The sequence below is a fragment of the Malaclemys terrapin genome (assembly GCF_027887155.1).
Source record: "Malaclemys terrapin pileata isolate rMalTer1 chromosome 20 unlocalized genomic scaffold, rMalTer1.hap1 SUPER_20_unloc_1, whole genome shotgun sequence".
Taxonomy (NCBI): domain Eukaryota; kingdom Metazoa; phylum Chordata; order Testudines; family Emydidae; genus Malaclemys; species Malaclemys terrapin.
The window spans coordinates 421,302-447,328 of record NW_026530188.1 but is presented as its reverse complement, the minus strand read 5'-3'; the positions used below and the strand labels follow the sequence as shown (position 1 = coordinate 447,328).

General features: G+C 59.8%; 1 protein-coding gene across 1 annotated transcript; it reads left to right on the top strand.

Annotated features, from left to right (window-relative positions):
* The first annotated feature begins 2,936 nt into the window (after positions 1–2,936).
* On the top strand, positions 2,937–17,292 carry LOC128829501 (red-sensitive opsin). Its single transcript, XM_054014960.1, has 6 exons — positions 2,937–3,045; positions 4,277–4,573; positions 5,708–5,876; positions 6,982–7,147; positions 8,345–8,584; positions 16,263–17,292. Exons 1-6 carry the CDS (start codon positions 2,937–2,939, stop codon positions 16,377–16,379), a joined length of 1,098 nt encoding a protein of 365 aa, XP_053870935.1. The 3' UTR covers positions 16,380–17,292.
* The last annotated feature ends 8,735 nt before the right edge of the window (positions 17,293–26,027 follow it).

The following is a 26,027-nucleotide window of genomic DNA, read 5'->3' as shown; positions in this document are numbered from 1 at the left end:
GTGGGTGATTGAGTGTCGGGGATATGGTGTAAGTGCGAGGGTGCGGGTGATCCTGTACCTGTGCGCATGATAGCTGCATATGATGGGGCAGAGCGACAGGGCGCAGTGTAGATGTGTGGGATGTGGTGCAGGTGACATGGTATAGGTGTTGGGTGTAGGTGATATGTGTGTGCATGGGATGGAGTAACAGAGTGTAGCGATAGGGTGTTGGTGACATGGTGTAGGAAATAGGGTGTGGCTGATGGTGTGCGAGAAGCTGTGTAGCTAACACAGTGTAGGTGACAGGGTGCAGGTGTGTGTGTGACATGGTGTAGTTGATTTTTTGTAGGTAATAGTGGGAGGTTGTATAGGTGACGCTGTGTAGGCAATAGGGTGTGGGTGACAGTGTGTGCGAGTGATGCAGTGTAAGTGACGGTGTGTGTGATGTAGTGTAGGTGACAGTGTGGGTGTGACACTGTAGGTGATGCAGTGTAGGTGACAGGGTGTAGTTAATCAGGTGTGGGTGATGCAGTGTAGGCAACAGACTATGGGTGACAGTGTGGCTGTGTGACATGGTGTAGACGATAGGCTGCGGGTGATGGTGTATGTGTGAGTGACGGGGTGTGATGAGGTATGGGTGATGGGGTGTGTGCGGGTGATGGAATGAGTGCAGGTGTTGAGTGTGATAGAGTGCAGGTGATGGGATGTGCGAGGGTAACAGGATGTGCTGAGATGCAGGTGACAGAGTGCGGGTGACGGGATGTGATAAGGTGCAGGTGACGGGGTGTGTGAGGGTGATGGGGTGTGGGTAGCAGGATGTGTGCACAAGTGACGGGCTGAATGCGGGTGATGGGGTTTATGAGGGTGATGGGGTATGATGAGGTGTGGATGACGGTGTGATGGGATGCGGGTGATGGGGTGAATGCAAGTGACAGGATGCGATGGAGTACAGGTGACGGGGTGTGTGAAGGTGATGTGATGGGGTGCGGGTGACAGGGTGTTTGTACAGGTGTCAGGGTGAATGTGGGTGACAGGGTGTGTGCGGACCATGGGGTGTGACAAGGTGTGGGTGACGGAGTGAATGCGGGTGACGTGATGTGTGAGAGTGATGGGGATGTGATGAGGTGCAGCTGATGGGGTGTGTGAAGGTGACAGGATGTGATGAGGTGCGAGTAACGGGGTGTGTGTACAGGTGCCGGGGTGAATGTAGGTGACAGGTTGTGTGCAGGTGATGGGGTGTGATGAGGATGATGGGATGTGATAGGGTGTATGAGGGTGATGTGATGGGGTGATGGGATGTGTGTGAAGGTGACGGGATGTGTGTGCAGGTGACGGGATGAATGCAGGTGACGGGGTGTGTGAGGATGATGGGGTGCGGGTGATGGGGTCTGTGAGGGTGACGGGATGGGGTGACAGGGTGTGTGAGGATGATGGGGGGTGATGGGATGTGATGGGGTGACGGGATGTGTGTGAAGGTGATGGGATGTGTGTGCAGATGACGGTGTGTGTGAGGGGGATGGGATGGGGTGACAGGGTGCGTGAGAATGATGGGGTGTGATGAGGTGTGGGTGATGGGGTGTGTGAGGGTGATGGGATGGGGTGACAGGGTGTGTGAGGATATGAGGTGCGGGTGACGGGGTATGTGAGGGTGATGGGATGGGATGGGGTGACAGGGTGTGTGAGGGTGATGGGGTGTGTTGAGGTGCGGGTGATGGGGTGTGTGAGGTGATGGGATGGGGTGACAGGGTGTGTGAGGATGATGAGGTGCGGGTGACGGGGTATGTGAGGGTGACGGGATGGGATGGGGTGACAGGGTGTGTGAGGGTGATGGGGTGTGATGAGGTGCGGGTGATGGGGTGTGTGAGGTGATGGGATGGGGTGACAGGGTGTGTGAGGATGATGAGGTGCAGGTGACAGGGTGTGTGAGGGTGACGGGATGGGATGGGGTGACGGTGTGTGAGGGTGATGGGGTGTGATGAGGATGATGGGATATGATAGGGTGTATGAGGGTGACAGGAAGGGATGGGGTGACAGGGTGTGTGAGGATGATGGGGTGTGATGAGATGCAGGTGACGGGGTGTGTGAGGGTGACGGGATGTGATGGGGTGACAGGGTGTGTGAGGGTGATGGGGTGTGATGAGGTGCGGGTGATGGGGTGTGTGAGGTGATGGGATGGGGTGACAGGGTGTGTGAGGATGATGAGGTGCAGGTGACAGGGTGTGTGAGGGTGACGGGATGGGATGGGGTGACGGTGTGTGAGGGTGATGGGGTGTGATGAGGATGATGGGATATGATAGGGTGTATGAGGGTGACAGGAAGGGATGGGGTGACAGGGTGTGTGAGGATGATGGGGTGTGATGAGGTGCAGGTGACGGGGTGTGTGAGGGTGACGGGATGTGATGGGGTGCGGGTGACGGGGTGCGTCGAGAAGCTGCTTTCCCCACCTCCCTCGCCTGTTGACAAACAGTCGCTCCGGCTGTGCAGGAAATGGGCTGGCAGGTGTCTCTGGCCTAGTTAGGAAAATGGGCCATTAGGAAATTGCAGGGCTGGGCTGTGCTGAAAGGGGATTAGCTCTGGGCTCCCTCTAATCAGCCCCCCTGAGCTCTCACCTGAAGTGTCCGGCAAAGTCACCGCGCGTGACGCATGGCGCCCGGGAGCCGCCGTGCGAGGGGCTGCCTGGGAGATAGGGTTGGGGGGGGGCTAAACCTGGAGCCCAATTAACGGATCAAGAGCTTTCGGGGGATCTGGCTGCGGGGCTGGGGTGTAATCCGCCCCGGGGGGGTGGCTATAAAGCGGGCACTGCCCGGGAAGCGGGCGCAGAGCGGGCGCCTGGGAGAGGGGGACGCTAGAGCGACAGGCGGCGGCAGGCGGTGACGAGGGCGAGACCGACGTGGGCAGGGCGGGGAAGGGGGAGCGCAGCGGGGCTCGGCGGGGGGCTGCAGTGGGACGGGGGCACCATGACGCAGGCCTGGGACGGGGCAGTTTTTGCCGCCCGGCGGCGCAACGATGACGACGATACAACCCGGGACAGCATGTTCGTCTACACCAACAGCAACAACACGCGAGGTGAGCGCAGAAGGGGCTGGGTACCGTGGGGAGAGGAGTTGTGGTCGGGGGACCGGGTACCACAGGGGAGAAGAGTTGGGGTGCAGGGCACTGGGGGACGAGTTGGGGTGCGGGGGGCTGGGGGAGAGGAGTTAGGTTGTGGGGGGCTGGGTACCACGAGGAGAGGAGTTGAGGTGCAGGGGGCTGGGGGAGAGAAGTTGGGGTGCAGGGGGCTGGGGGAGCAGAGTTGGGGTTCAGGGGGTGGGTGCTGTGGGGAGCAGAGTTGGGGTGTGGGGGGCTGGGGGAGAAGAGTTGGGGTGTGGGGGGCTGGGGGATTGGGGAGAGGAGTTGGAGTGCAGGGGGCTGGGCACCGCAGGGGAGAAGAGTTGGGGTGTGGGGGGCTGGGGGATTGGGGAGAGGAGTTGGGGTGTGGGGGGCTGGGGACCGTGGGGAGCAGAGTTGGGGTGCAGGGGGCTGGGGGAGCAGAGTTGGGGTGCGGGGGGCTGGGTACCGCAGGGGAGAAGAGTTGGGGTGTGGGGGGGTTGGGGGATTAGGGAGAGGAGTTGGGGTGCGGGAGGCTGGGGGAGACGAGTTGGGTTGTGGGGGGCTGGGGTACTGCAGGGGAGTGGAGTTGGGGTGCAGGGGGCTGGGTACCATAGGGGAGAAGAGTTGGGGTGCAGGGGGCTGGGTACCACAGGGGAGAAGAGTTGGGGTGCGGGGGGCTGGGTACCGCAGGGGAGAAGAGTTGGGATGTGGGGGGCTGGGGGATTGGGGAGAGGAGTTGGGGTGTGGGGGGCTGGATACTGTGGGGAGCAGAGTTGGGGTGCAGGGGGCTGGGGGAGCAGAGTTGGGGTGCGGGGGGCTGGGGGATTGGGGAGAGGAGTTGGGGTGCAGGGGGCTGGGCACCGCAGGGGAGAAAAGTTGGGGTGCGGGGGGCTGAATACCGCAGAGGAGAAGAGTTGGGATGTGGGGGGCTGGGGGAGAAGAGTTGGGGTGTGGGGGGCTGGGGGATTGGGGAGAGGAGTTGGGGTGCAGGGGGCTGGGCACCGCAGGGGAGAAGTGTTGGGGTGTGGGGGGCTGGGGGATTGGGGAGAGGAGTTGGGGTGTGGGGGGCTGGATACTGTGGGGAGCAGAGTTGGGGTGCAGGGGGCTGGGCACCGGGCACCGCAGGGGGGTGAGTTGGGTTCTGGGGTGCAGAGGTGCCAGGCTGTGGGGCGAGCGAGGCCCCCCTCACTCCTGCCCTCCGCGCCAGGCCCCTTCGAAGGCCCCAATTACCACATTGCGCCGCGCTGGGTCTACAACGTGGTGTCGCTCTGGATGGTCTTCGTGGTCATCGCCTCCATCTTCACCAACGGGCTGGTGCTCGTGGCCACCTGGAAGTTCAAGAAGCTGCGGCACCCGCTGAACTGGATCCTGGTGAACCTGGCGATTGCCGACCTGGGCGAGACCGTCATCGCCAGCACCATCAGCGTCGTCAACCAGATCTTCGGCTACTTCATCCTGGGCCACCCACTCTGTGTCCTCGAGGGGTACACCGTGTCCACCTGCGGTGAGTGCGCCCGCCCGCGGGGACTGCTCAGGAGACCACGGCCTGGCCCGCCGCAGGGAGCCACGGCCCCGCCCCCCCACAGGGAGCCTCGGCTCTGCCCCGCCCCGCCACAGGGAGCCACGGCCCCGCCCCCCCACAGGGAGCCTCGGCTCTGCCCCGCCCACAGAGAGCCACGGCCCCCCCCACAGAGAGCCACAGCTCCGCCCCGCCCACAGAGCCACGGCCCCGCCCCCCCACAGGGAGCCACGGCCCCGCCCACAGGGAGATGCCCACAGGGAGCCACGGCCCCGCCCCGCCCACAGGGAGCCACGGCCCCGCCCACAGGGAGCCGCCCACAGGGAGCCCCGGCCCTGCCCCGCCCAAGGGAGCCACCCACAGGGAGCCACGGCCCCGCCCACAGGGAGCCCCACCCACAGGGAGCCCCGGCCCTGCCCCGCCCATGGGAGCCGCCCACAGGGAGCCACGGCCCCACCCACAGGGAGTCCCACCCACAGGGAGCCACGGCCCTGTCCACAGGGAGCCGCCCACAGGGAGCCCCGGCCCTGCCCCGCCCACGGGAGCCGCCCACAGGGAGCCACGGCCCCGCCCACAGGGAGCTGCCCACAGGGAGCCTCGGCTCCGCCCCACCCACAGGGAGCCACCCACAGAGAGCCTCGGCTCCGCCCCACCGCAGGGAGCCACGGCCCCGCCCACAGAAAGCGACGGCTCCGCCCTGCCGGGGGCAGCCACAGCCCCACCCGCCCCCAGCCCCACCCGTGGAGGCTGGAGGCAAGGGGAAATATTTCCACGTCCGGATCAACTTAAGCCCTGATTCCAACCAAACCCCACTGCCCTTGTCCTCCAGCCGCAGGCGCCCTCGCCGGCCATGGGGATCGAGACTGAGGGGAAAAACAACGGAGGAGAGTTGGCAGTTTTTCAAAAGGACACTATTAAGGGCCCAAAAGCAAGCTATTCCGCTGGGTAGGAAAGATAGAAAATGTGACAAAAGACCTCCTTGGCTTAACCACGAGATCTTGCATGATCTAAAAAATAAAAATCTATGGCTCCAGAGACACGACTCCCCCCCCTTTGGCCCCTGGGCCCCAGCGGAGGGACATGGCCTGGGCCCCCCAGTGACCCCAGTGACCCCTGCAGGTATCACGGCACTGTGGTCGCTGGCGATCATCTCCTGGGAGCGCTGGTTCGTGGTGTGCAAACCCTTTGGCAACATCAAGTTTGACGGGAAGCTGGCCATAGGCGGCATCATCTTCTCCTGGGTCTGGTCTGCCGCCTGGACTGCGCCCCCCATCTTCGGCTGGAGCAGGTGGGCGCAGGCAGAATCGCAGCGGGGGGGGGGTGAGGGGGAAAGAGAGAGAGAGAGATAGAGGGGGTGGATGGGGTAGATAGAGGGGGTGGATGGGGATAGATAGATTGATAGAGGGGGTGGATGGGGATAGAGAGAGAGAGAGAGAGGGTGTATGGGGGCAGATAGATAGATAGAAGGGGTGGATGGGCATAGATAGATTGAAGGGTCAGATGGGGATAGATAGATAGATGGGGGGGTGTATGGGGGTAGATAGAGGGGTGTATGGGGGTAGATAGAGGGGGTGGATGGGGATAGATAGAGAGAGAGGGTGTATGGGGGCAGATAGATAGAAGGGGTGGATGGGAATAGAGAGATAGATGGGGGGGTGTATGGGGTAGATAGATAGATAGATGGGGTGTATGGGGGTAGATAGATGGGGTGTATGGGGATAGATAGATGGGGTGTATGGGGGTAGATAGATAGATAGAAGGGGAGGATGGGAATAGAGAGAGAGAGAGAGAGAGAGAGGAGGTGTCTGGGGGTAGATAGATAGATGGGGTGTATGGGGATAGATAGCTAGATAGATGGGGTGTCTGGGGGTAGATGGGGGGGTGTATGGGGATAAATAGATAGATTAGATAGATAGAAGGGGCGGATGGGGAGAGAGAGAGAGAGGGAGGAGGTGTATGGGGTAGATAGAGAGAGGGGGGGTGTATGGGGATAGATAGATGGGGTGTATGGGGATAGATAGGTAGATAGATGGGGTGTCTGGGGTAGATAGAGTGGGGTGTGTGTATGGGATAGATAGATAGGAGGAGGGAGGGGACGAATGGAGGGGGACGGGTGTGAGGGGGAAGGAGTCTGAGTGGAGGGAAGGAGTGTGCAGGTAGGGTCTATGGGGTGGAGTTGTAGGGGGGAGGTCTCTCCAAATTGGGGTTGGGGAATTGGGGGGGCTGTGGAGGGAGGGGTCTGGGTGTATCTTTGGGAAGGAGTCGGGGGCAGATGTGTGGAGCAAGAGAAGTGCATTGTGGGAGGAGAAGTATAGGTAGGGGGAAGAGTGACTGTAAGTTGTGTTGGGGTGAGGGAACCTGTGCCCCCTCCCCTGACTGCCCCCCCCCCGCAGGTACTGGCCCCATGGCTTGAAGACCTCCTGTGGCCCAGATGTGTTCAGTGGCAGCTCAGACCCTGGGGTCCAGTCCTACATGATTGTGCTGATGATCACCTGCTGCTTCATCCCACTCGCCGTCATCCTCCTCTGCTACCTGCAAGTGTGGATGGCCATCCGCACGGTGAGCTCCCCCAGACCCTCCACAGGGGACCCCAACATTGGCCAAGGGCCTTCCCACCGGCCTAGTAACCCTATGCCGACTCCTGGGGCCCAGCAAGGGGCCCAGGGTGCCTCTGCTTGGCCAAGAGCCTCCCGTGGGCCAGGTTGACATGCCCCAGACAACCCAGTGCAGTGCGCAGCTTGTCAACAGTTCACAGAATCTCAGGGTGGGAAGGGACCTCAGGAGGTTCTAGTCCCACCCCCTGCTCAAGGCAGGACCAACCCCAACTAAATCATCCCAGCCAGGGCTGCATCAAGCCGGGCCTTAAACACCTCCAAGAAAGAAGACTCCACCGCCTCCCTAGGGAACCCATTCCAGTGCTTCACCACCCTCCTAGTGAACCAACCTAGACCTCCCCCACTGCAGCGTGAGACCATCGCTCCTTGTTCTGTCATCTCCCACCACTGAGAGCAGCCGAGCTCCATCCTCTTTGGAACCCCCCTCAGGTAGTTGAAAGCCGCTATCAAATCCCTCCTCATTCTTCTCTTCTGCAGACTAAACAAGCCCAGTTCCCTCAGCCTCTCCTCATAACTCATGTGCTCCAGCTCCCTAAACATTTTCGTTGCCCTCCGCTGGACTCTCTCCAATTTGTCCACATCCTTCTGTAGTGTGGGGCCCAAAATGGGACACACTACTCCAGATGAGGCCTCACCAATGTCGAATAGAGGGGAACGATCACGTCCCTTGATCTGCTGGTAATGCCCCTACTTATACAGCCCAAAATGCCGTTAGCTTTCTTGGCAACAAGAGCACACTATTGACTCATATCCAGCTTCTCGTCCACTGTGACCCCCAGGTCCTTTTCTGCAGAACTGCCGCTTAGCCACTCGGTCCCCAGCCTGTAGCAGTGTGTGGGATTCTTCCGTCCTAATTACAGGACTCTGCTCTTGTCCTTGTTGAACCTCATCCGATTTCTTTTGGCCCAATCCTCCAATTTGTCTAGGTCCCTCTGTATCCGATCCCTACCCTCTAGTGTATCTACCACGCCTCCCAGTTTAGTGTCAGTTTAGAGCATTCCACTGGCCTAGCCAACGTGCCTCAGCCCATGAGGCCCAACGACAGGCCCAGCTTGCCATGGTTGGTTGGCTGGTTAACAGCTAGGTTGGCAGCTGGCAACCCCCAGGCCGTGCTCTAAGCCTGGCTTCCTCTCCCCCGCAGGTGGCAGCCCAGCAGAAGGAATCAGAGTCCACCCAAAAGGCGGAGAAGGAAGTGTCACGCATGGTAGTGGTCATGATCATTGCCTACATCTTCTGCTGGGGCCCCTACACCTTCTTCGCCTGCTTCGCTGCTGCCAACCCCGGCTACGCCTTCCACCCACTGGCAGCTGCTCTGCCTGCCTACTTCGCCAAGAGCGCCACCATCTACAACCCCATCATCTACGTCTTCATGAACAGGCAGGTGAGTTGCTCACGGCTCGTGGCATTCTGGGAAATGGCCAGGGGTCCAGTCCCGCCACCTGGGCTCTCAGGTCCATAGACAGACCAGGGGGTGTATGGGGAGGTATAGAGGGGATGGATGGATGGAGGGATGGGTGTCTATGGGAAGCAGTGGGTAGGGGTGGAGGGATAGGTGGATGGAGGAGGGATGGATGGATGGGGTGGATAGATGGAGGGATGGACGGATTGGTAGGTGAGTGGATGGATGGATGGATGAAGGGAGGGATAGTAGAGGGTCAGTGAGTGCATGAAAGGGTAGAAAACAGATGGATGGATGGATGAAGGGGTGGTAGTTGGATGGGTGGACAGTCAGACAGATGAAAGTGCAGGTGGGTGAATGGAGGGATGGTGAGTAGATAGATGGATGGATGAAGAGATAGACAGGTGGATGGATGGGTGGATGAATGGATGCGGGATAGTGGGTAGATGGATGGCTGGATGGATGAAGGGATAGTAGTCAGGTGGGTGGATGACTGGATGCGGGATAGTGGTTAGATGGCTGGATGGATGAAGGGATAGTAGACAGGTGGGTGGATGAATGGATGGAGGGATAGTGGGTAGATGGCTGGATGGATGAAGGGATAGTAGACAGGTGGGTGGATGGATGGATGGAGGGATAGTGGTTAGATGGCTGGATGGATGAAGGGATAGTAGACAGGTGGGTGGATGAATGGATGGAGGGATAGTGGTTAGATGGCTGGATGGATGAAGGGATAGTAGACAGGTGGGTGGATGGATGGATGCGGGATAGTGGGTAGATGGAGGGATGGATGGATGAAGGGATAGTAGTCAGGTGGGTGGATGACTGGATGCGGGATAGTGGTTAGATGGCTGGATGGATGAAGGGATAGTAGTCAGGTGGGTGGATGAATGGATGGAGGGATAGTGGGTAGATGGCTGGATGATGAAGGGATAGTAGACAGGTGGGTGGATGGATGGATGGAGGGATAGTGGTTAGATGGCTGGATGATGAAGGGATAGTAGACAGGTGGGTGGATGAATGGATGGAGGGATAGTGGGTAGATGGCTGGATGGATGAAGGGATAGTAGACAGGTGGGTGGATGGATGGATGGAGGGATAGTGGTTAGATGGCTGGATGGATGAAGGGATAGTAGACAGGTGGGTGGATGAATGGATGCAGGATAGTGGGTAGATGGAGGGATGGATGGATGAAGGGATAGTAGACAGGTGGGTGGATGAATGGATGCGGGATAGTGGTTAGATGGCTGGATGGATGAAGGGATAGTAGACAGGTGGGTGGATGAATGGATGGAGGGATAGTGGGTAGATGGCTGGATGGATGAAGGGATAGTAGTCAGGTGGGTGGATGACTGGATGCGGGATAGTGGTTAGATGGCTGGATGGATGAAGGGATAGTAGACAGGTGGGTGGATGAATGGATGGAGGGATAGTGGTTAGATGGCTGGATGGATGAAGGGATAGTAGACAGGTGGGTGGATGAATGGATGGAGGGATAGTGGGTAGATGGCTGGATGGATGAAGGGATAGTAGACAGGTGGGTGGATGAATGGATGGAGGGATAGTGGGTAGATGGCTGGATGGATGAAGGGATAGTAGACAGGTGGGTGGATGGATGGATGGATGGAGGGATAGTGGTTAGATGGCTGGATGGATGAAGGGATAGTAGACAGGTGGGTGGATGAATGGATGGAGGGATAGTGGGTAGATGGCTGGATGGATGAAGGGATAGTAGACAGGTGGGTGGATGAATGGATGGAGAGATAGTGGTTAGATGGCTGGATGGATGAAGGGATAGTAGACAGGTGGGTGGATGGAGGGATAGTGGGTAGATGGCTGGATGGATGAAGGGATAGTAGACAGGTGGGTGGATGACTGGATGCGGGATAGTGGTTAGATGGCTGGATGGATGAAGGGATAGTAGACAGGTGGGTGGATGAATGGATGCGGGATAGTGGGTAGATGGATGGATGGATGAAGGGATAGTAGACAGGTGGGTGGATGACTGGATGCGGGATAGTGGTTAGATGGCTGGATGGATGAAGGGATAGTAGACAGGTGGGTGGATGAATGGATGCGGGATAGTGGGTAGATGGAGGGATGGATGGATGAAGGGATAGTAGACAGGTGGGTGGATGACTGGATGCGGGATAGTGGGTAGATGGAGGGATGGATGAAGGGATAGTAGACAGGTGGGTGGATGGATGGATGCGGGATAGTGGGTAGATGGAGGGATGGATGGATGAAGGGATAGTAGACAGGTGGGTGGATGGATGGATGGATGGAGGGATAGTGGGTAGATGGATGGATGAAGAGATAGTAGAGAGGTAGGTAGGTGGATGGATGGGTGGGTGGATGAATGGATGGAGGGATAGTAGACAAGTGGGTGGATGGATGGATGGAGGGATAATGGGTAGATGGCTGGATGGATGAAGGGATAGTAGACAGATGGGTGGATGGATGGATGGAGGGATAGTGGTTAGATGGGTGGATGGATGGATGGAGGGATAGTGGTTAGATGGATGGATGGATGAAGGGATAGTAGACAGGTGGGTGGATGAATGGATGGAGGGATAGTGGGTAGATGGCTGGGTGGAGGAAGGGATAGTAGACAGGTAGGTGGATGGATGGATGGAGGGATAGTGGTTAGATGGATGGATGGGATGAAGAGATAGTAGACAGGTAGGTAGGTGGATGGATGGGTGGGTGGGTGGATGAATGGATGGAGGGATAGTGGGTAGATGGCTGGATGGATGAAGGGATAGTAGACAGGTGGGTGGATGAATGGATGGAGGGATAGTGGGTAGATGGCTGGATGGATGAAGGGATAGTAGACAGGTGGGTGGATGAATGGATGGAGGGATAGTGGGTAGATGGCTGGATGGATGAAGGGATAGTAGACAGGTGGGTGGATGAATGGATGGAGGGATAGTGGGTAGATGGCTGGATGGATGAAGGGATAGTAGACAGGTGGGTGGATGAATGGATGCGGGATAGTGGGTAGATGGAGGGATGGATGAAGGGATAGTAGACAGGTGGGTGGATGAATGGATGGAGGGATAGTGGGTAGATGGCTGGATGGATGAAGGGATAGTAGACAGGTGGGTGGATGAATGGATGGAGGGATAGTGGTTAGATGGCTGGATGGATGAAGGGATAGTAGACAGGTGGGTGGATGAATGGAGGGAGGGATAGTGGGTAGATGGCTGGATGGATGAAGGGATAGTAGACAGGTGGGTGGATGAATGGAGGGAGGGATAGTGGGTAGCTGGATAGATGGATGAAGGGATAGAAGATGAATGAAGGGTTGGTGGATGGATAAAGGAGTAGTAGATGTATGGGTGGACGGACAGACGGGTGAAGGTGCAGGTGGGTGGGTGAAGGGATGGAGGGATAGTGGGTAGCTGGATAGATGGATGAAGGGATAGAAGATGAATGAAGGGTTGGTGGATGGATAAAGGAGTAGTAGATGTATGGGTGGACGGACAGACGGGTGAAGGTGCAGGTGGGTGAAGGGATGGAGGGATAGTGGGTAGCTGGATAGATGGATGAAGGGATAGAAGATGAATGAAGGGTTGGTGGATGGATAAAGGAGTAGTAGATGTATGGGTGGACGGACAGACGGGTGAAGGTGCAGGTGGGTGGGTGAAGGGATGGAGGGATAGTGGGTAGCTGGATAGATGGATGAAGGGATAGAAGATGAATGAAGGGTTGGTGGATGGATAAAGGAGTAGTAGATGTATGGGTGGACGGACAGACGGGTGAAGGTGCAGGTGGGTGGGTGAAGGGATGGAGGGATAGTGGGTAGCTGGATAGATGGATGAAGGGATAGAAGATGAATGAAGGGTTGGTGGATGGATAAAGGAGTAGTAGATGTATGGGTGGACGGACAGACGGGTGAAGGTGCAGGTGGGTGGGTGAAGGGATGGAGGGATAGTGGGTAGATGGAGGGATGGATGAAGGGATAGAAGATGAATGAAGGGTTGGTGGATGGATAAAGGAGTAGTAGATGTATGGGTGGACGGACAGACGGGTGAAGGTGCAGGTGGGTGGGTGAAGGGATGGAGGGATAGTGGGTAGATGGAGGGATGGATGAAGGGATAGAAGATGAATGAAGGGTTGGTGGATGGATAAAGGAGTAGTAGATGTATGGGTGGACGGACAGACGGGTGAAGGTGCAGGTGGGTGGGTGAAGGGATGGAGGGATAGTGGGTAGCTGGATAGATGGATGAAGGGATAGAAGATGAATGAAGGGTTGGTGGATGAATAAAGGAGTAGTAGATGTATGGGTGGACGGACAGACGGGTGAAGGTGCAGGTGGGTGGGTGAAGGGATGGAGGGATAGTGGGTAGCTGGATAGATGGATGAAGGGATAGAAGATGAATGAAGGGTTGGTGGATGGATAAAGGAGTAGTAGATGTATGGGTGGACGGACAGACGGGTGAAGGTGCAGGTGGGTGGGTGAAGGGATGGAGGGATAGTGGGTAGCTGGATAGATGGATGAAGGGATAGAAGATGAATGAAGGGTTGGTGGATGGATAAAGGAGTAGTAGATGTATGGGTGGACGGACAGACGGGTGAAGGTGCAGGTGGGTGGATGAATGGATGGAGGGATAGTGGGTAGCTGGAGGGATGGATGAAGGGATAGAAGATGAATGAAGGGTTGGTGGATGGATAAAGGAGTAGTAGATGTATGGGTGGACGGACAGACGGGTGAAGGTGCAGGTGGGTGGGTGAAGGGATGGAGGGATAGTGGGTAGCTGGATAGATGGATGAAGGGATAGAAGATGAATGAAGGGTTGGTGGATGGATAAAGGAGTAGTAGATGTATGGGTGGACGGACAGACGGGTGAAGGTGCAGGTGGGTGGGTGAAGGGATGGAGGGATAGTGGGTAGCTGGATGGATGGATGAAGGGATAGAAGATGAATGAAGGGTTGGTGGATGGATAAAGGAGTAGTAGATGTATGGGTGGACGGACAGACGGGTGAAGGTGCAGGTGGGTGAAGGGATGGAGGGATAGTGGGTAGCTGGATAGATGGATGAAGGGATAGAAGATGAATGAAGGGTTGGTGGATGGATAAAGGAGTAGTAGATGTATGGGTGGACGGACAGACGGGTGAAGGTGCAGGTGGGTGAAGGGATGGAGGGATAGTGGGTAGCTGGATAGATGGATGAAGGGATAGAAGATGAATGAAGGGTTGGTGGATGGATAAAGGAGTAGTAGATGTATGGGTGGACGGACAGACGGGTGAAGGTGCAGGTGGGTGGGTGAAGGGATGGAGGGATAGTGGGTAGCTGGATAGATGGATGAAGGGATAGAAGATGAATGAAGGGTTGGTGGATGGATAAAGGAGTAGTAGATGTATGGGTGGACGGACAGACGGGTGAAGGTGCAGGTGGGTGGGTGAAGGGATGGAGGGATAGTGGGTAGCTGGATAGATGGATGAAGGGATAGAAGATGAATGAAGGGTTGGTGGATGGATAAAGGAGTAGTAGATGTATGGGTGGACGGACAGACGGGTGAAGGTGCAGGTGGGTGGGTGAAGGGATGGAGGGATAGTGGGTAGCTGGATAGATGGATGAAGGGATAGAAGATGAATGAAGGGTTGGTGGATGGATAAAGGAGTAGTAGATGTATGGGTGGACGGACAGACGGGTGAAGGTGCAAGTGGGTGGGTGAAGGGATGGAGGGATAGTGGGTAGCTGGATAGATGGATGAAGGGATAGAAGATGAATGAAGGGTTGGTGGATGGATAAAGGAGTAGTAGATGTATGGGTGGACGGACAGACGGGTGAAGGTGCAGGTGGGTGGGTGAAGGGATGGAGGGGGAAGTAGATGGGGAGCCTGGTTTACGACAGGAGCAGCTGCCTGCCTGGCCCTCTGGGGAAAGGCCGCCCGGGGTGGGGCAAGTGGGGCAATTTGCCCTGGGCCCTGCAGGGGCCCTGCGAGCCCTGGCCCAGCGGTGGTCCGGGTCTTCGGCGGCATTTTGACGGCGGGGGGTCCTTCAGTCGCTCCGGGTCCTCGGCGGATGGCCCTTCAGAGCTGCCGAAGACAGAGAGCAACCGAAGGGCCCCCCCCCACTGAAATGCTGCCGAAGACCCGGACCGCCGCCAGGTGAGTACCAGCGCCGGAGCCAGGGCCGGAATCGGGCCCCACGCTCCTACGAGGGCCCCGCAACGTCCCGAAGGAACTGCCGCCCAAGTCCCGGCACTGTCTTCGGTGGCAGCTCAATCGTTGCTGCTGTCTTCGGCGGCATTTCGGCGGAGGGTCCTGTGACGGGTTGGATCACAGAAACCCCCTTGGGAGCTGCCACCCGATGTGCAAAGACTACCCCGGCTCCTGCTTTCCCTGCCAGCTCGGAGCCCCAGCCCCCTGTCTCGCTGAGCCAGACACTCCCGTCTGCTCCAACACAGACCCGGGGTCTGAATCACTCGTCCCAAAGCTGCAGGTTTACCTGAAAACAGCTCCCAGTAGCGTGCTTGTCTTTAGCACTCAGCTGCCCAACTCCCAATGGGGTCTAAACCCCGATAAATCCGCTTTACCCTGCATAAAGCTTATGTAGGGCAAACTCAGAAATTGTTCCCCCTCTATAACACTGATAGAGAGAGATGCACAGCTGTTTGCTCCCCCAGGTATTAATACATACTGAGTAAATTACTAAATAAAAAGTGATTTTATTAAATACGGACAGTAGGATTTAAGTGGTTCCAAGTAGTAACAGACAGAACAAAGTAAGTCACCAAGCAAAATTAAAATAAAATGCGCAAATCTATGTCTAATCAAACTGAATACAGGTAATCTCACCCTCAGAGATGCTTCAGTAAGTTTTTCTCAGACTGGACACCTTCCAGGCCTGGGCACAATTCTTGCCCCTGGTACAGCTCTTGTTGCAGCTCAGGTGGTAGCTAGGGGATTCTTCATGATGGCTCCTCCCCCCTTGTTCTCTTCCACCCCTTTATATATCTTTTGCATAAGGCGGGAACCCTTTGTCCCTCTGGGTTTCCACCCCCCCTCACTGGAAAAGCACCAGGTTAAAGATGGATTCCAGTTCAGGTGACATGATCACATGTCACTGCAAGACTTCATCACTCACTTCCCAGCACACACACATACAGGAAGACTCACAGGTAAATACACAAAAAGAACAGGAGTACTTGTGGCACCTTAGAGACTAACAAATTTAAATACAGCCATCTGCAGACAATGGGAATCATCAAGATTCCAAACCCTCCTTAATGGCCCACCCTTTACATAATGACAATAGGCCCTCAGAGTTATGTTTTATATTTCTAGCTTTAGATACAAGAGTGGTACGTTTCTACAAATCGGATAATCACACTCAGTAGATTATGAGCTTTGTAATGATACCTTACAAGAGACCTTTTGCATGAAGCATATCCCAGTTACATTACAGTCACTGTATTTTTATAAGACCATATAGACAGCACAACGTCACAGTCCTTCTTCCACGGCAGCGATTGAGTTGCCGCCGAAGACAGCGGCGGGACTTCAGCAGCAGCTCCTTCGAATCGGGCCCCGCAGTGCCTAAAGCCGGCCCTGGCCGCAGCTCCCCCGCTTTGCCCCAGGCCCCCGGAATCCTCTGGGGGGCCCCCGAGCGCCGTGCCCCACCCCCTCTAACCCCGCCTCTCTCCCCCCAGTTCCGTAACTGCATAATGCAGCTGTTTGGGAAGAAGGTGGACGACGGCTCGGAGCTCTCCTCCACCTCCCGCACTGAGGTCTCCTCCGTCTCCAACTCCTCTGTGTCGCCGGCATAGGAGGGACCCCGACGGGCGGGCGGACGGACGGACGGACGGGACTCTCCCCCACTCCCTGCCTGCCCCTAGGGTGACCAGACAGCAAGTGTGAAAAATTGGGACAGGGGGTGGGGGGTAATAGGAGCCTAGATAAGAAAAAGCCCCCAAAATCGGGACTGTCCCTATGAAATCGGGACATCTGGTCACCCTACCTGCCCCCCCCGCAGTATGGATCCCTCCTGAGCATATGAAGTACTGTCTTTTCTCCCCCACTTGGCCACGCCTCCTCTGGAGACTCCACCCCACCAATGGTTGGCTCCGCCCCCCCCAGGGAACGAGGCCCCTTTCCGTCCAGCAGGGGCCAGGAGAGTTTAGCTTTTGTAAAGCAACAGCTCCATCTCCCCACACGAGCCGCCTGGGCTCCGCCCCTAGCCCGATTCTCTGTCGCTCCGCCCCTCGAGCCCGAGGCCTGCTCTACTGGAAAGGGCACGTGAGCTGTCCTGGGAGTGTTGGGTCCATCCCAGAGGTGGCTGCATCTCAGTGGGGTCGGGTGTGTGGGGAGAGGATGCTTTGCCCCGGAGGTGGCTGCATCCCAGTGGGGTCGGGTGTGTGGGGAGAGGACGCTTTGCCCCGGAGGTGGCTGCATCCCAGTGGGGTCGGGTGTGTGGGGACAGGCCCCTCCGCCCGAGGTGGCTGCATCTCAACAGGGCCAGGCGTGTGGCGTGCTGCTGCTCTGCCCCAGAGGTGGCTGCACCTGAGCGGAGCGATGGAGAATCAGCCCCTCTCATGTTCCACCCCCAGGCTGGCCGGGCCCCGGCCCCGGCCGCCCCCCTGTAAATAGTGTTTGATAAGGAGCCTAGCTAGGAACGCAGGGACAGAGACCAGCACAAACGCCAAGCCAGGCGCCGCCCCCTCGGTGCCCCGGGGCTGCGCCGCGGCCGGCCTGTACCGTAGCCAATAAAGGTTTGTAACTTCTGTACCCAGCTCTCCAGCTTTCTCCTACCAGCCCCCAAGGGTGGGGCGGGGGTCCGGGAATCGGGGGGGGTCTGTCTTCAGTAGGGGCAGCAGTGGGATTCTGGGGGTGGATGGAGCGCCCATGAGGTGGGGGGGGTAGCCCTTTCACACCACATGGGGAGCTAAGATTGCCACTGCCACGGCTATCGCCGCCTGCCCCCACACGGTCCCACGATGCACCCTGCCACGCCTAACGCCGCCTGCCCCCGCCCCGCCCCACGATGCACCCTGCCACGCCTAACGCCGCCTGCCCCCGCCCCGCCCCACGATGCACCCTGCCACGGCTAACGCCGCCTGCCCCCGCCCCGCCCCACGATGCACCCTGCCACGGCTAACGCCGCCTGCCCCCGCCCCGCCCCACGATGCACCCTGCCACGCCTAACGCCGCCTGCCCCCGCCCCGCCCCACGATGCACCCTGCCACGGCTAACGCCGCCTGCCCCCGCCCCGCCCCACGATGCACCCTGCCACGGCTAACGCCGCCTGCCCCCGCCCCGCCCCACGATGCACCCTGCCACGGCTAACGCCGCCTGCCCCCGCCCCGCCCCACGATGCACCCTGCCACGGCTAACGCCGCCTGCCCCCGCCCCGCCCCACGATGCACCCTGCCACGCCTAACGCCGCCTGCCCCCGCCCCGCCCCACGATGCACCCTGCCACGCCTAACGCCGCCTGCCCCCGCCCCGCCCCACGATGCACCCTGCCACGGCTAACGCCGCCTGCCCCCGCCCCGCCCCACGATGCACCCTGCCACGGCTAACGCCGCCTGCCCCCACACGGTCCCACGATGCACCCTGCCACGGCTAACGCCGCCTGCCCCCGCCCCGCCCCACGATGCACCCTGCCACGGCTAACGCCGCCTGCCCCCGCCCCGCCCCACGATGCACCCTGCCACGGCTAACGCCGCCTGCCCCCGCCCCGCCCCACGATGCACCCTGCCACGCCTAACGCCGCCTGCCCCCGCCCCGCCCCACGATGCACCCTGCCACGGCTAACGCCGCCTGCCCCCGCCCCGCCCCACGATGCACCCTGCCACGCCTAACGCCGCCTGCCCCCGCCCCGCCCCACGATGCACCCTGCCACGGCTAACGCCGCCTGCCCCCGCCCCGCCCCACGATGCACCCTGCCACGCCTAACGCCGCCTGCCCCCGCCCCGCCCCACGATGCACCCTGCCACGCCTAACGCCGCCTGCCCCCGCCCCACGATGCACCCTGCCACGCCTAACGCCGCCTGCCCCCGCCCCGCCCCACGATGCACCCTGCCACGGCTAACGCCGCCTGCCCCCACACGGTCCCACGATGCACCCTGCCACGGCTAACGCCGCCTGCCCCCGCCCCGCCCCACGATGCACCCTGCCACGCCTAACGCCGCCTGCCCCCGCCCCGCCCCACGATGCACCCTGCCACGGCTAACGCCGCCTGCCCCCACCCCGCCCCACGATGCACCCTGCCACGCCTAACGCCGCCTGCCCCCGCCCCGCCCCACGATGCACCCTGCCGCGCCTAACGCCGCCTGCCCCCACACGGTCCCACGATGCACCCTGCCACGCCTAACGCCGCCTGCCCCCACACCGTCCCACGATGCACCCTGCCACGCCTAACGCCGCCTGCCCCCGCCCCGCCCCACGATGCACCCTGCCACGGCTAACGCCGCCTGCCCCCGCCCCACGATGCACCCTGCCACGCCTAACGCCGCCTGCCCCCACACCGTCCCACGATGCACCCTGCCACGCCTAACGCCGCCTGCCCCCGCCCCGCCCCACGATGCACCCTGCCACGCCTAACGCCGCCTGCCCCCGCCCCACGATGCACCCTGCCACGCCTAACGCCGCCTGCCCCCGCCCCGCCCCACGATGCACCCTGCCACGGCTAACGCCGCCTGCCCCCACACGGTCCCACGATGCACCCTGCCACGGCTAACGCCGCCTGCCCCCGCCCCGCCCCACGATGCACCCTGCCACGCCTAACGCCGCCTGCCCCCGCCCCGCCCCACGATGCACCCTGCCACGGCTAACGCCGCCTGCCCCCACCCCGCCCCACGATGCACCCTGCCACGCCTAACGCCGCCTGCCCCCGCCCCGCCCCACGATGCACCCTGCCGCGCCTAACGCCGCCTGCCCCCACACGGTCCCACGATGCACCCTGCCACGCCTAACGCCGCCTGCCCCCACACCGTCCCACGATGCACCCTGCCACGCCTAACGCCGCCTGCCCCCGCCCCGCCCCACGATGCACCCTGCCACGGCTAACGCCGCCTGCCCCCACACGGTCCCACGATGCACCCTGCCACGGCTAACGCCGCCTGCCCCCGCCCCGCCCCACGATGCACCCTGCCATGCCTAACGCCGCCTGCCCCCGCCCCGCCCCACGATGCACCCTGCCACGGCTAACGCCGCCTGCCCCCACCCCGCCCCACGATGCACCCTGCCACGCCTAACGCCGCCTGCCCCCGCCCCGCCCCACGATGCACCCTGCCGCGGCTAACGCCGCCTGCCCCCACACGGTCCCACGATGCACCCTGCCACGCCTAACGCCGCCTGCCCCCGCCCCACGATGCACCCTGCCATGGCTAACGCCGCCTGCCCCCTGTTGCAGATTGTGGGGGAGTTAGGGCCCTGCACCCCTCTTCCCGAGATTCACTGCGACTCTCAACCAGCCAGTAAAGCAGAAGGTTTATTTAAGGACAGGAACACAGTCTCAAGCAGAGCGTGTAGGTACGACCAGACCCCCTCAATTAGGTCCCTCTGGGAGGTTCAGGGAGCTTAGACCCCAGCTTGGGGTTCCCTGCGTTGCACCACCCAGCCCCAACCGAAACTAAACTCCCAACTCCTCCCGCTGCTCCTCTCCTTTGTTCAGTCTCCCGGGCAGAAGGTGTTAATTCTCCCCACCCCCGTTCCTGGCTCAGGTTACAGCTCAGGTAGCTTCCTTCAAGGGAAGTCCCACATCCCCACTGCAACCCCCCTGCAACATTCCCAGGTCAAATCTGCCCTGCTCCCTGCTCCGTCACATCTCTCCCCCCTTCGAGACTGAACTGAGCGGGGTCACTCTGACCAGTGACCTGGGGAAGTTCAGGGCTCCCTCTCCGGGACAACGCGTCCGCTATCAGGTTGTCACGTCCCTTCACATGGACCACGTCCATGTCATAATCCTGCAGGAGCAGGCTCCACCTCAGGAGCTTGGCGTTGGCTCCTTTCATCTGGTGCAGCCAGGTCAGGGGAGAGTGGTCGGTGTGCACGGTGAAGTGACGCCCAAAGAGATATGGCTCTAGTTTCTTGAGGGCCCACACCATGGCCAGGCATTCCTTCTCGATGGCCGCGTAGTTCTGCTCCCGGGGTAGCAACTTCTTGCTCAGGTACACGATGGGGTGTCTCTCCCCCTTTTCATCCTCCTGCATTAACACCGCCCCCAGTCCTGTGTCTGAGGCGTCGGTGAACACCATAAAGGGCTTGTCAAAGTCTGGGTTTGCCAGAACTGGGCCACTGACCAGAGCCTCCTTCAGCGCCCGGAGAGCCTCCTGGCACTCCTCGGTCCAGACCACTTTGTCTGGCTTCCCCTTCTTGCACAGCTCAGTGATGGGGGCGGCTATGGCGCTAAAGTGGGGCACGAACCTCCGATAGTACCCTGCCATCCCAATAAAGGCTTGGACCTGCTTTTTGGTTTGAGGAGCGGGCCAGTCTCTGATCACCTCCACTTTGGCTGGTTCCGGCTTTAGGCAGCCGCTTCCCACCCGGTGGCCTAGGTAGGATACCTCAGCCATCCCCACCTTGCACTTCTCCGGTTTTACGGTCAGCCCAGCCTTCTGGAGTCGGTCCAGCACTTGTCTAACCTGGGATATGTGGTCCTCCCAGGTCTGGCTAAAGACACAGATGTCATCGATATACGCCACGGCAAAACTCTCCATCCCCCTCAGTAGCTGATCCACCAGGCGCTGGAAGGTGGCCGGCGCTCCCTTGAGGCCGAAGGGCAGGGTCAGGAACTCATAGAGCCCCAGAGGGGTGACAAAGGCCGATTTCAGCCTGGCATCTGCATCCAGCGGCACTTGCCAATAGCCCTTTGTAAGATCCATGGTGGTAAGGTACCGAGCACCTCCCAGCTTGTCTAGGAGCTCGTCCGGCCTGGGCATGGGGTAGGCATCGGCTACAGTGATGGCATTGAGCTTCCGATAGTCCACACAGAACCGGATTGACCCGTCCTTTTTGGGGACCAGCACCACCGGCGAGGCCCAAGGGCTGGAAGACGGCTGGATCACCCCCAAAGCCAGCATGTCATTGACCTCTCTTTCCAGGTCCTGAGCAGTTTTCCCTGTGGCTCGGAAGGGGGAGCATTTTATAGGCGGGTGCGATCCTGTCTGCACCCGGTGGACAGTCAGATTAGTGCGTCCAGGCTGGTTGGAAAACAGCTGTTGGTACAGATGCAGCACCCCTCCGATCTCAGCCCGCTGGGCAGGGGTTAGCCGATCAGAGAGGGGAATTGCTTCCAGGGGGAAGCCAACTCTTGTCCCAGGGAATAGATCTACTAAAGGGTCATCTCCCTGCCCCTCCCACTGTCCACACACGGCCAACACCATATTCCCCCTGTCATAATATGGCTTCATCATATTCACATGGTACACCCGGTGGTGGTGTGCCCGGTTCGACAGCTCCATCACATAGTTTACCTCGTTTAGTTGCTTGACAACCTTGAAGGGCCCTTCCCAGGCGGCCTGGAATTTGTTTTTCCTCACGGGGATGAGGACCATCACCTGATCCCCAGTGGCGAAGGCGCGGGCCCGTGCTGTGCGGTCATACCAGACCTTCTGCTTCCTCTGGGCTCTGGCCAGATTCTCCCTGGCCAGGCCCATGAGCTCGGCAAGTCGTTCCCGGAAGGTCAGGACATACTCCACCACCGACTCTCCGTCAGGAGTGGCCTTCCCCTCCCATTCGTCTCTCATCAGGTCCAGGGGCCCCCTTACCCGCCTTCCATATAGCAGTTCGAAAGGCGAAAACCCGGTAGACTCCTGGGGTACCTCCCTGTACGCAAACAGCAGGTGAGGTAAGTACTTGTCCCAGTCCTGCGGGTGCTGATTCATAAATGTTTTCAGCATCATTTTTAGCGTCCCATTGAACCTCTCCACCAGCCCGTTGGATTGGGGGTGATATGCTGAGGCCCAGTTGTGCCGGACCCCACATCTCTCCCACAAGCACCGGAGTAGGGCCGACATGAAGTTGGACCCTTGGTCCGTCAAGACTTCCTTGGGGAACCCCACTCGGCTGAAAATGGTCAGCAGCGCATCCGCCACAGTGTCTGCTTCAATGGACGATAAGGGCACTGCCTCGGGGTAGCGGGTGGCGAAATCTACCACCACCAGGATGTATTTCTTCCCAGACCGGGTCGTCTTGCTGAGAGGTCCCACTATGTCCATGGCCACCTTCTGGAAAGGCTCCTCTATGATGGGCAAAGGTCTCAATGCTGCCTTCCCCTTGTCCCGGGCCTTCCCCACCCTCTGGCAGGGGTCACAGGATCGGCAGTACTGCCGGACGTTGGTGAAGACCCCGGGCCAGTAAAAGTTCTGTAGCAGCCTCTGCCTGGTGCGCCGGATCCCCTGGTGCCCTGCGAGAGGGATGTCATGGGCCAGGTACAGTAGCTTGTGGCGAAACTTCTGGGGAACCACCAGCTGCCTCCTGATCCCCCACGACTCCACTTCCCCCGGGGGAGCCCACTCTCGGTACAGGAACCCCTTCTCCCACAGGAACCTCTCCTTGCATCCTCTCCTCATGGTCTGTACCACACTGAGGTCAGCCAGGCCCCTTAGCTTCCGCAGGGAGGGGTCCTTCTGCAACTCGGCCTGGAACTCGGCGGCTGGGGAAGGGATGGGGACCTGCTCCCTCTCGTCGGCTGGGTCGGAAGCCCCAGCCACCCCGCGGCCTGTCCTTGGGTGTTCCCTCCCCACCCGGGAAGGGTTCGGTGCCTCCGGTGGGACATCCTTCCCAAGGTCAGGGCGTAGTGCCCCTCGCCGGCTCTGGCTACGGGTCACGACTAAGGCGGTCTGGGGGCTGCTTGGCCAGTCCTCTAGGTCCCCCCCCATCAACACCTCAGTGGGCAAATGGTGGTGCACTCCCACGTCCTTGGGGCCCTCCTTGGCCCCCCATTTCAAGTGTACCCTCGCTACGGGAACCTTGAATGGGGTCCCGCCCACCCCGGTCAGGGTCAGGAAGGTGTTGGGCACCACCCGATCTGGGGCCACCACCTCGGGCCGGGCCAGTGTCACCTCTGCGCCCGTGTCCCAGTATCCATAAACTTTCTTCCCATCCACCTCCAGGGGAACAAGGCACTCGCTCCGCAGGGACAGCCCCGCGCCAACCCTGTAAACGGAGAACTTTGAATCCGGAGCATCTGGCCCCCTAGAGAAGCTGGCCGGGGGCCCTTCTCTCTCTTGAGCAGTTGATAAGCTGCCAGCCCCTCTTGCGTGGGAAGCCTGCCCCTCGTCCGTCTGGGCCTCTACCAAGTTAACCCGGTGCGGGTTCGGTCTGCTCAGTCTGTCCTTGAGCTTGGGGCACTGGGCCCGAACGTGGCCTCTTCGGCCGCAGTAATAGCAGCTCAGGTCCCGTGGGTCCCCTCGAGCCGGTCGGTTGTCCCTGATGCTGGGCATTCCCCGTGGGAGGGGATTCCCCATATTCCCCCTTTGGGAGGTCCCAGGGTGACTCTCTCTCTGCATCGCGGCGGGCCTGTTCCTTTGGGGCTCCTCCCTGCCACCCCCTGACCGGCTCTTTACAAACTCATCAGCCAGCTGCCCGGCGTGTCGCGGGTTCTCTGGCTTTCTGTCCACCAACCACAGCCTCAGGTCGGATGGGCACTGCTCATACAGTTGCTCCAGTACCAGCAGTTTAATCAGGTCCTCCTTCGTCTGGGCCCCACCAGCCCACTTGCTGGCGTATCTTTCCATGCGGACGGCTAGTTGCAGATATGAGATCTCAGGGGTTTTATCTTGACTCCGGAACCTTTCCCGGTACATCTCAGGAGTCAGCCCAAACTCTCGTAGCAGGGCCTTTTTGAATAGTTCGTAGTCCCCTTTCCCTGCCTCTCCCAGTTGGCGGTACAATGCCACGGCTTTGGGGTCCAGTAAGGGGGTAAGGACCCGGAGTCTGTCCGCGGGATCAACCAGGTGCAGCTCGCAGGCCGTCTCAAAGGCCTCCAGGAAGTCATCCATGTCCTCCCCCTCCTTGTATGGGGCCATGATGCACTTATCAAAGCTCCGTGCAGTCCTGGGTCCCCCCTCACTCACCGCAGCCGGGGGTTCGCTGCCCTTCAGTCTCGCCAGTTCCAGGTCATGCTGACGCTGTCTCTCATTCTCCTCCCGTTCATGCTGTCTCTGTCTCTCTTCACGCTGATGCTGTCTCTCTTTCTCCTCCCGTTCATGCTGTCTCTGTCTCTCTTTCTCCTCCCGTTCATGCTGTCTCTGTCGTTCACGATCCTCCAGCTCTCTCAGTTTTAGCTCTTTCTCCCATTCCAGCCAATTCCGCTCCACGGATGCCGAACGTCGCCGGGAGGATCCTCTGCTGGCCGGCGGGCTTCGCCCGGGGGATCCCCTGCTGGCCGGGGGGGTCACGGCGCCTTCGGTATTTGCTGGGCTCCTCCCCACCCTTCCCCTAGGCATAGGAAGGAGGGGTCTCGGGAAGCCCTCAGCAGCCGGCTGACCACTCCCAGCTGGGACAAACACTGGTGCCTGCGCTGCATTTGCCAGGCTGCTCCCCTGAGACACAGGGATCAGTTCATTCGCGCGATCTTCCGCCTCCAGCCGGGCAATGAGCTGTTCTTTGGTGAGCCTCCCAATGCACAGCCCCCTCTGCTTGCACAGCTCCACCAGGTCGCTCTTAAGCCGCTTGGCATACATCTTCCTGCTGGCCACTCACCGGCCTGTGTGCTCACAGCTCCCCACAGTTCCCAGGGGGACCCCTAGTGTGCCAGCCCTTCTCGAGGTCACCGCCTCTCTGCCAGGGTCGAGCTGCAGACTCCTCCGCCCCTGGGACCACTCGCTGCGATCCCCCCGGGGGACCCTGTTACTGCAAAAGTCCTTCTCGCTGGTCACACACTCCCAGGGATAATAACCGTCTCTCTCCCACTCTTCAGCAGGCCTGGTCCCCGTCAATCCCCCTTCGTTTTACTGTTCCCCAGTCACTTACTGCAGGAAGCGCCGTCCACGGGGTGCAGTAGATCCCGCCGCTGCCACCAGTTGTTGCAGATTGTGGGGGAGTTAGGGCCCTGCACCCCTCTTCCCGAGATTCACTGCGACTCTGTCGCGGAGTATTGGGGGACTCAGGGCCCTGCACCCCCGGCTTCCTGCGATTCACCATGACTCTCAGCCAGCCAGTAAAGCAGAAGGTTTATTTGGATGACAGGAATACAGTCCAAGACAGGTCTTGCAGGCACAGACAACAGGGACCCCCTCAGTTTGGTCCATCTTGGGGTCCCAGCCCCCCTTGGGAGGTCAGAGCCATCTCTGCCCCCCAGCCATCTCTCCAGCCTGCTTCCCACACCCTGGCTTCAGCCACCCCTCCCACAGCCTTTGTTCAGTTTCCCGGGCTAAGGAGTCACCTGGCCTTCAACCCCTCCCTGGGTTCTCGTGTTACACACTTAGGTATGCGCCCTCGGGCTGTCTCCCATCCCCCAATGCAGACTAT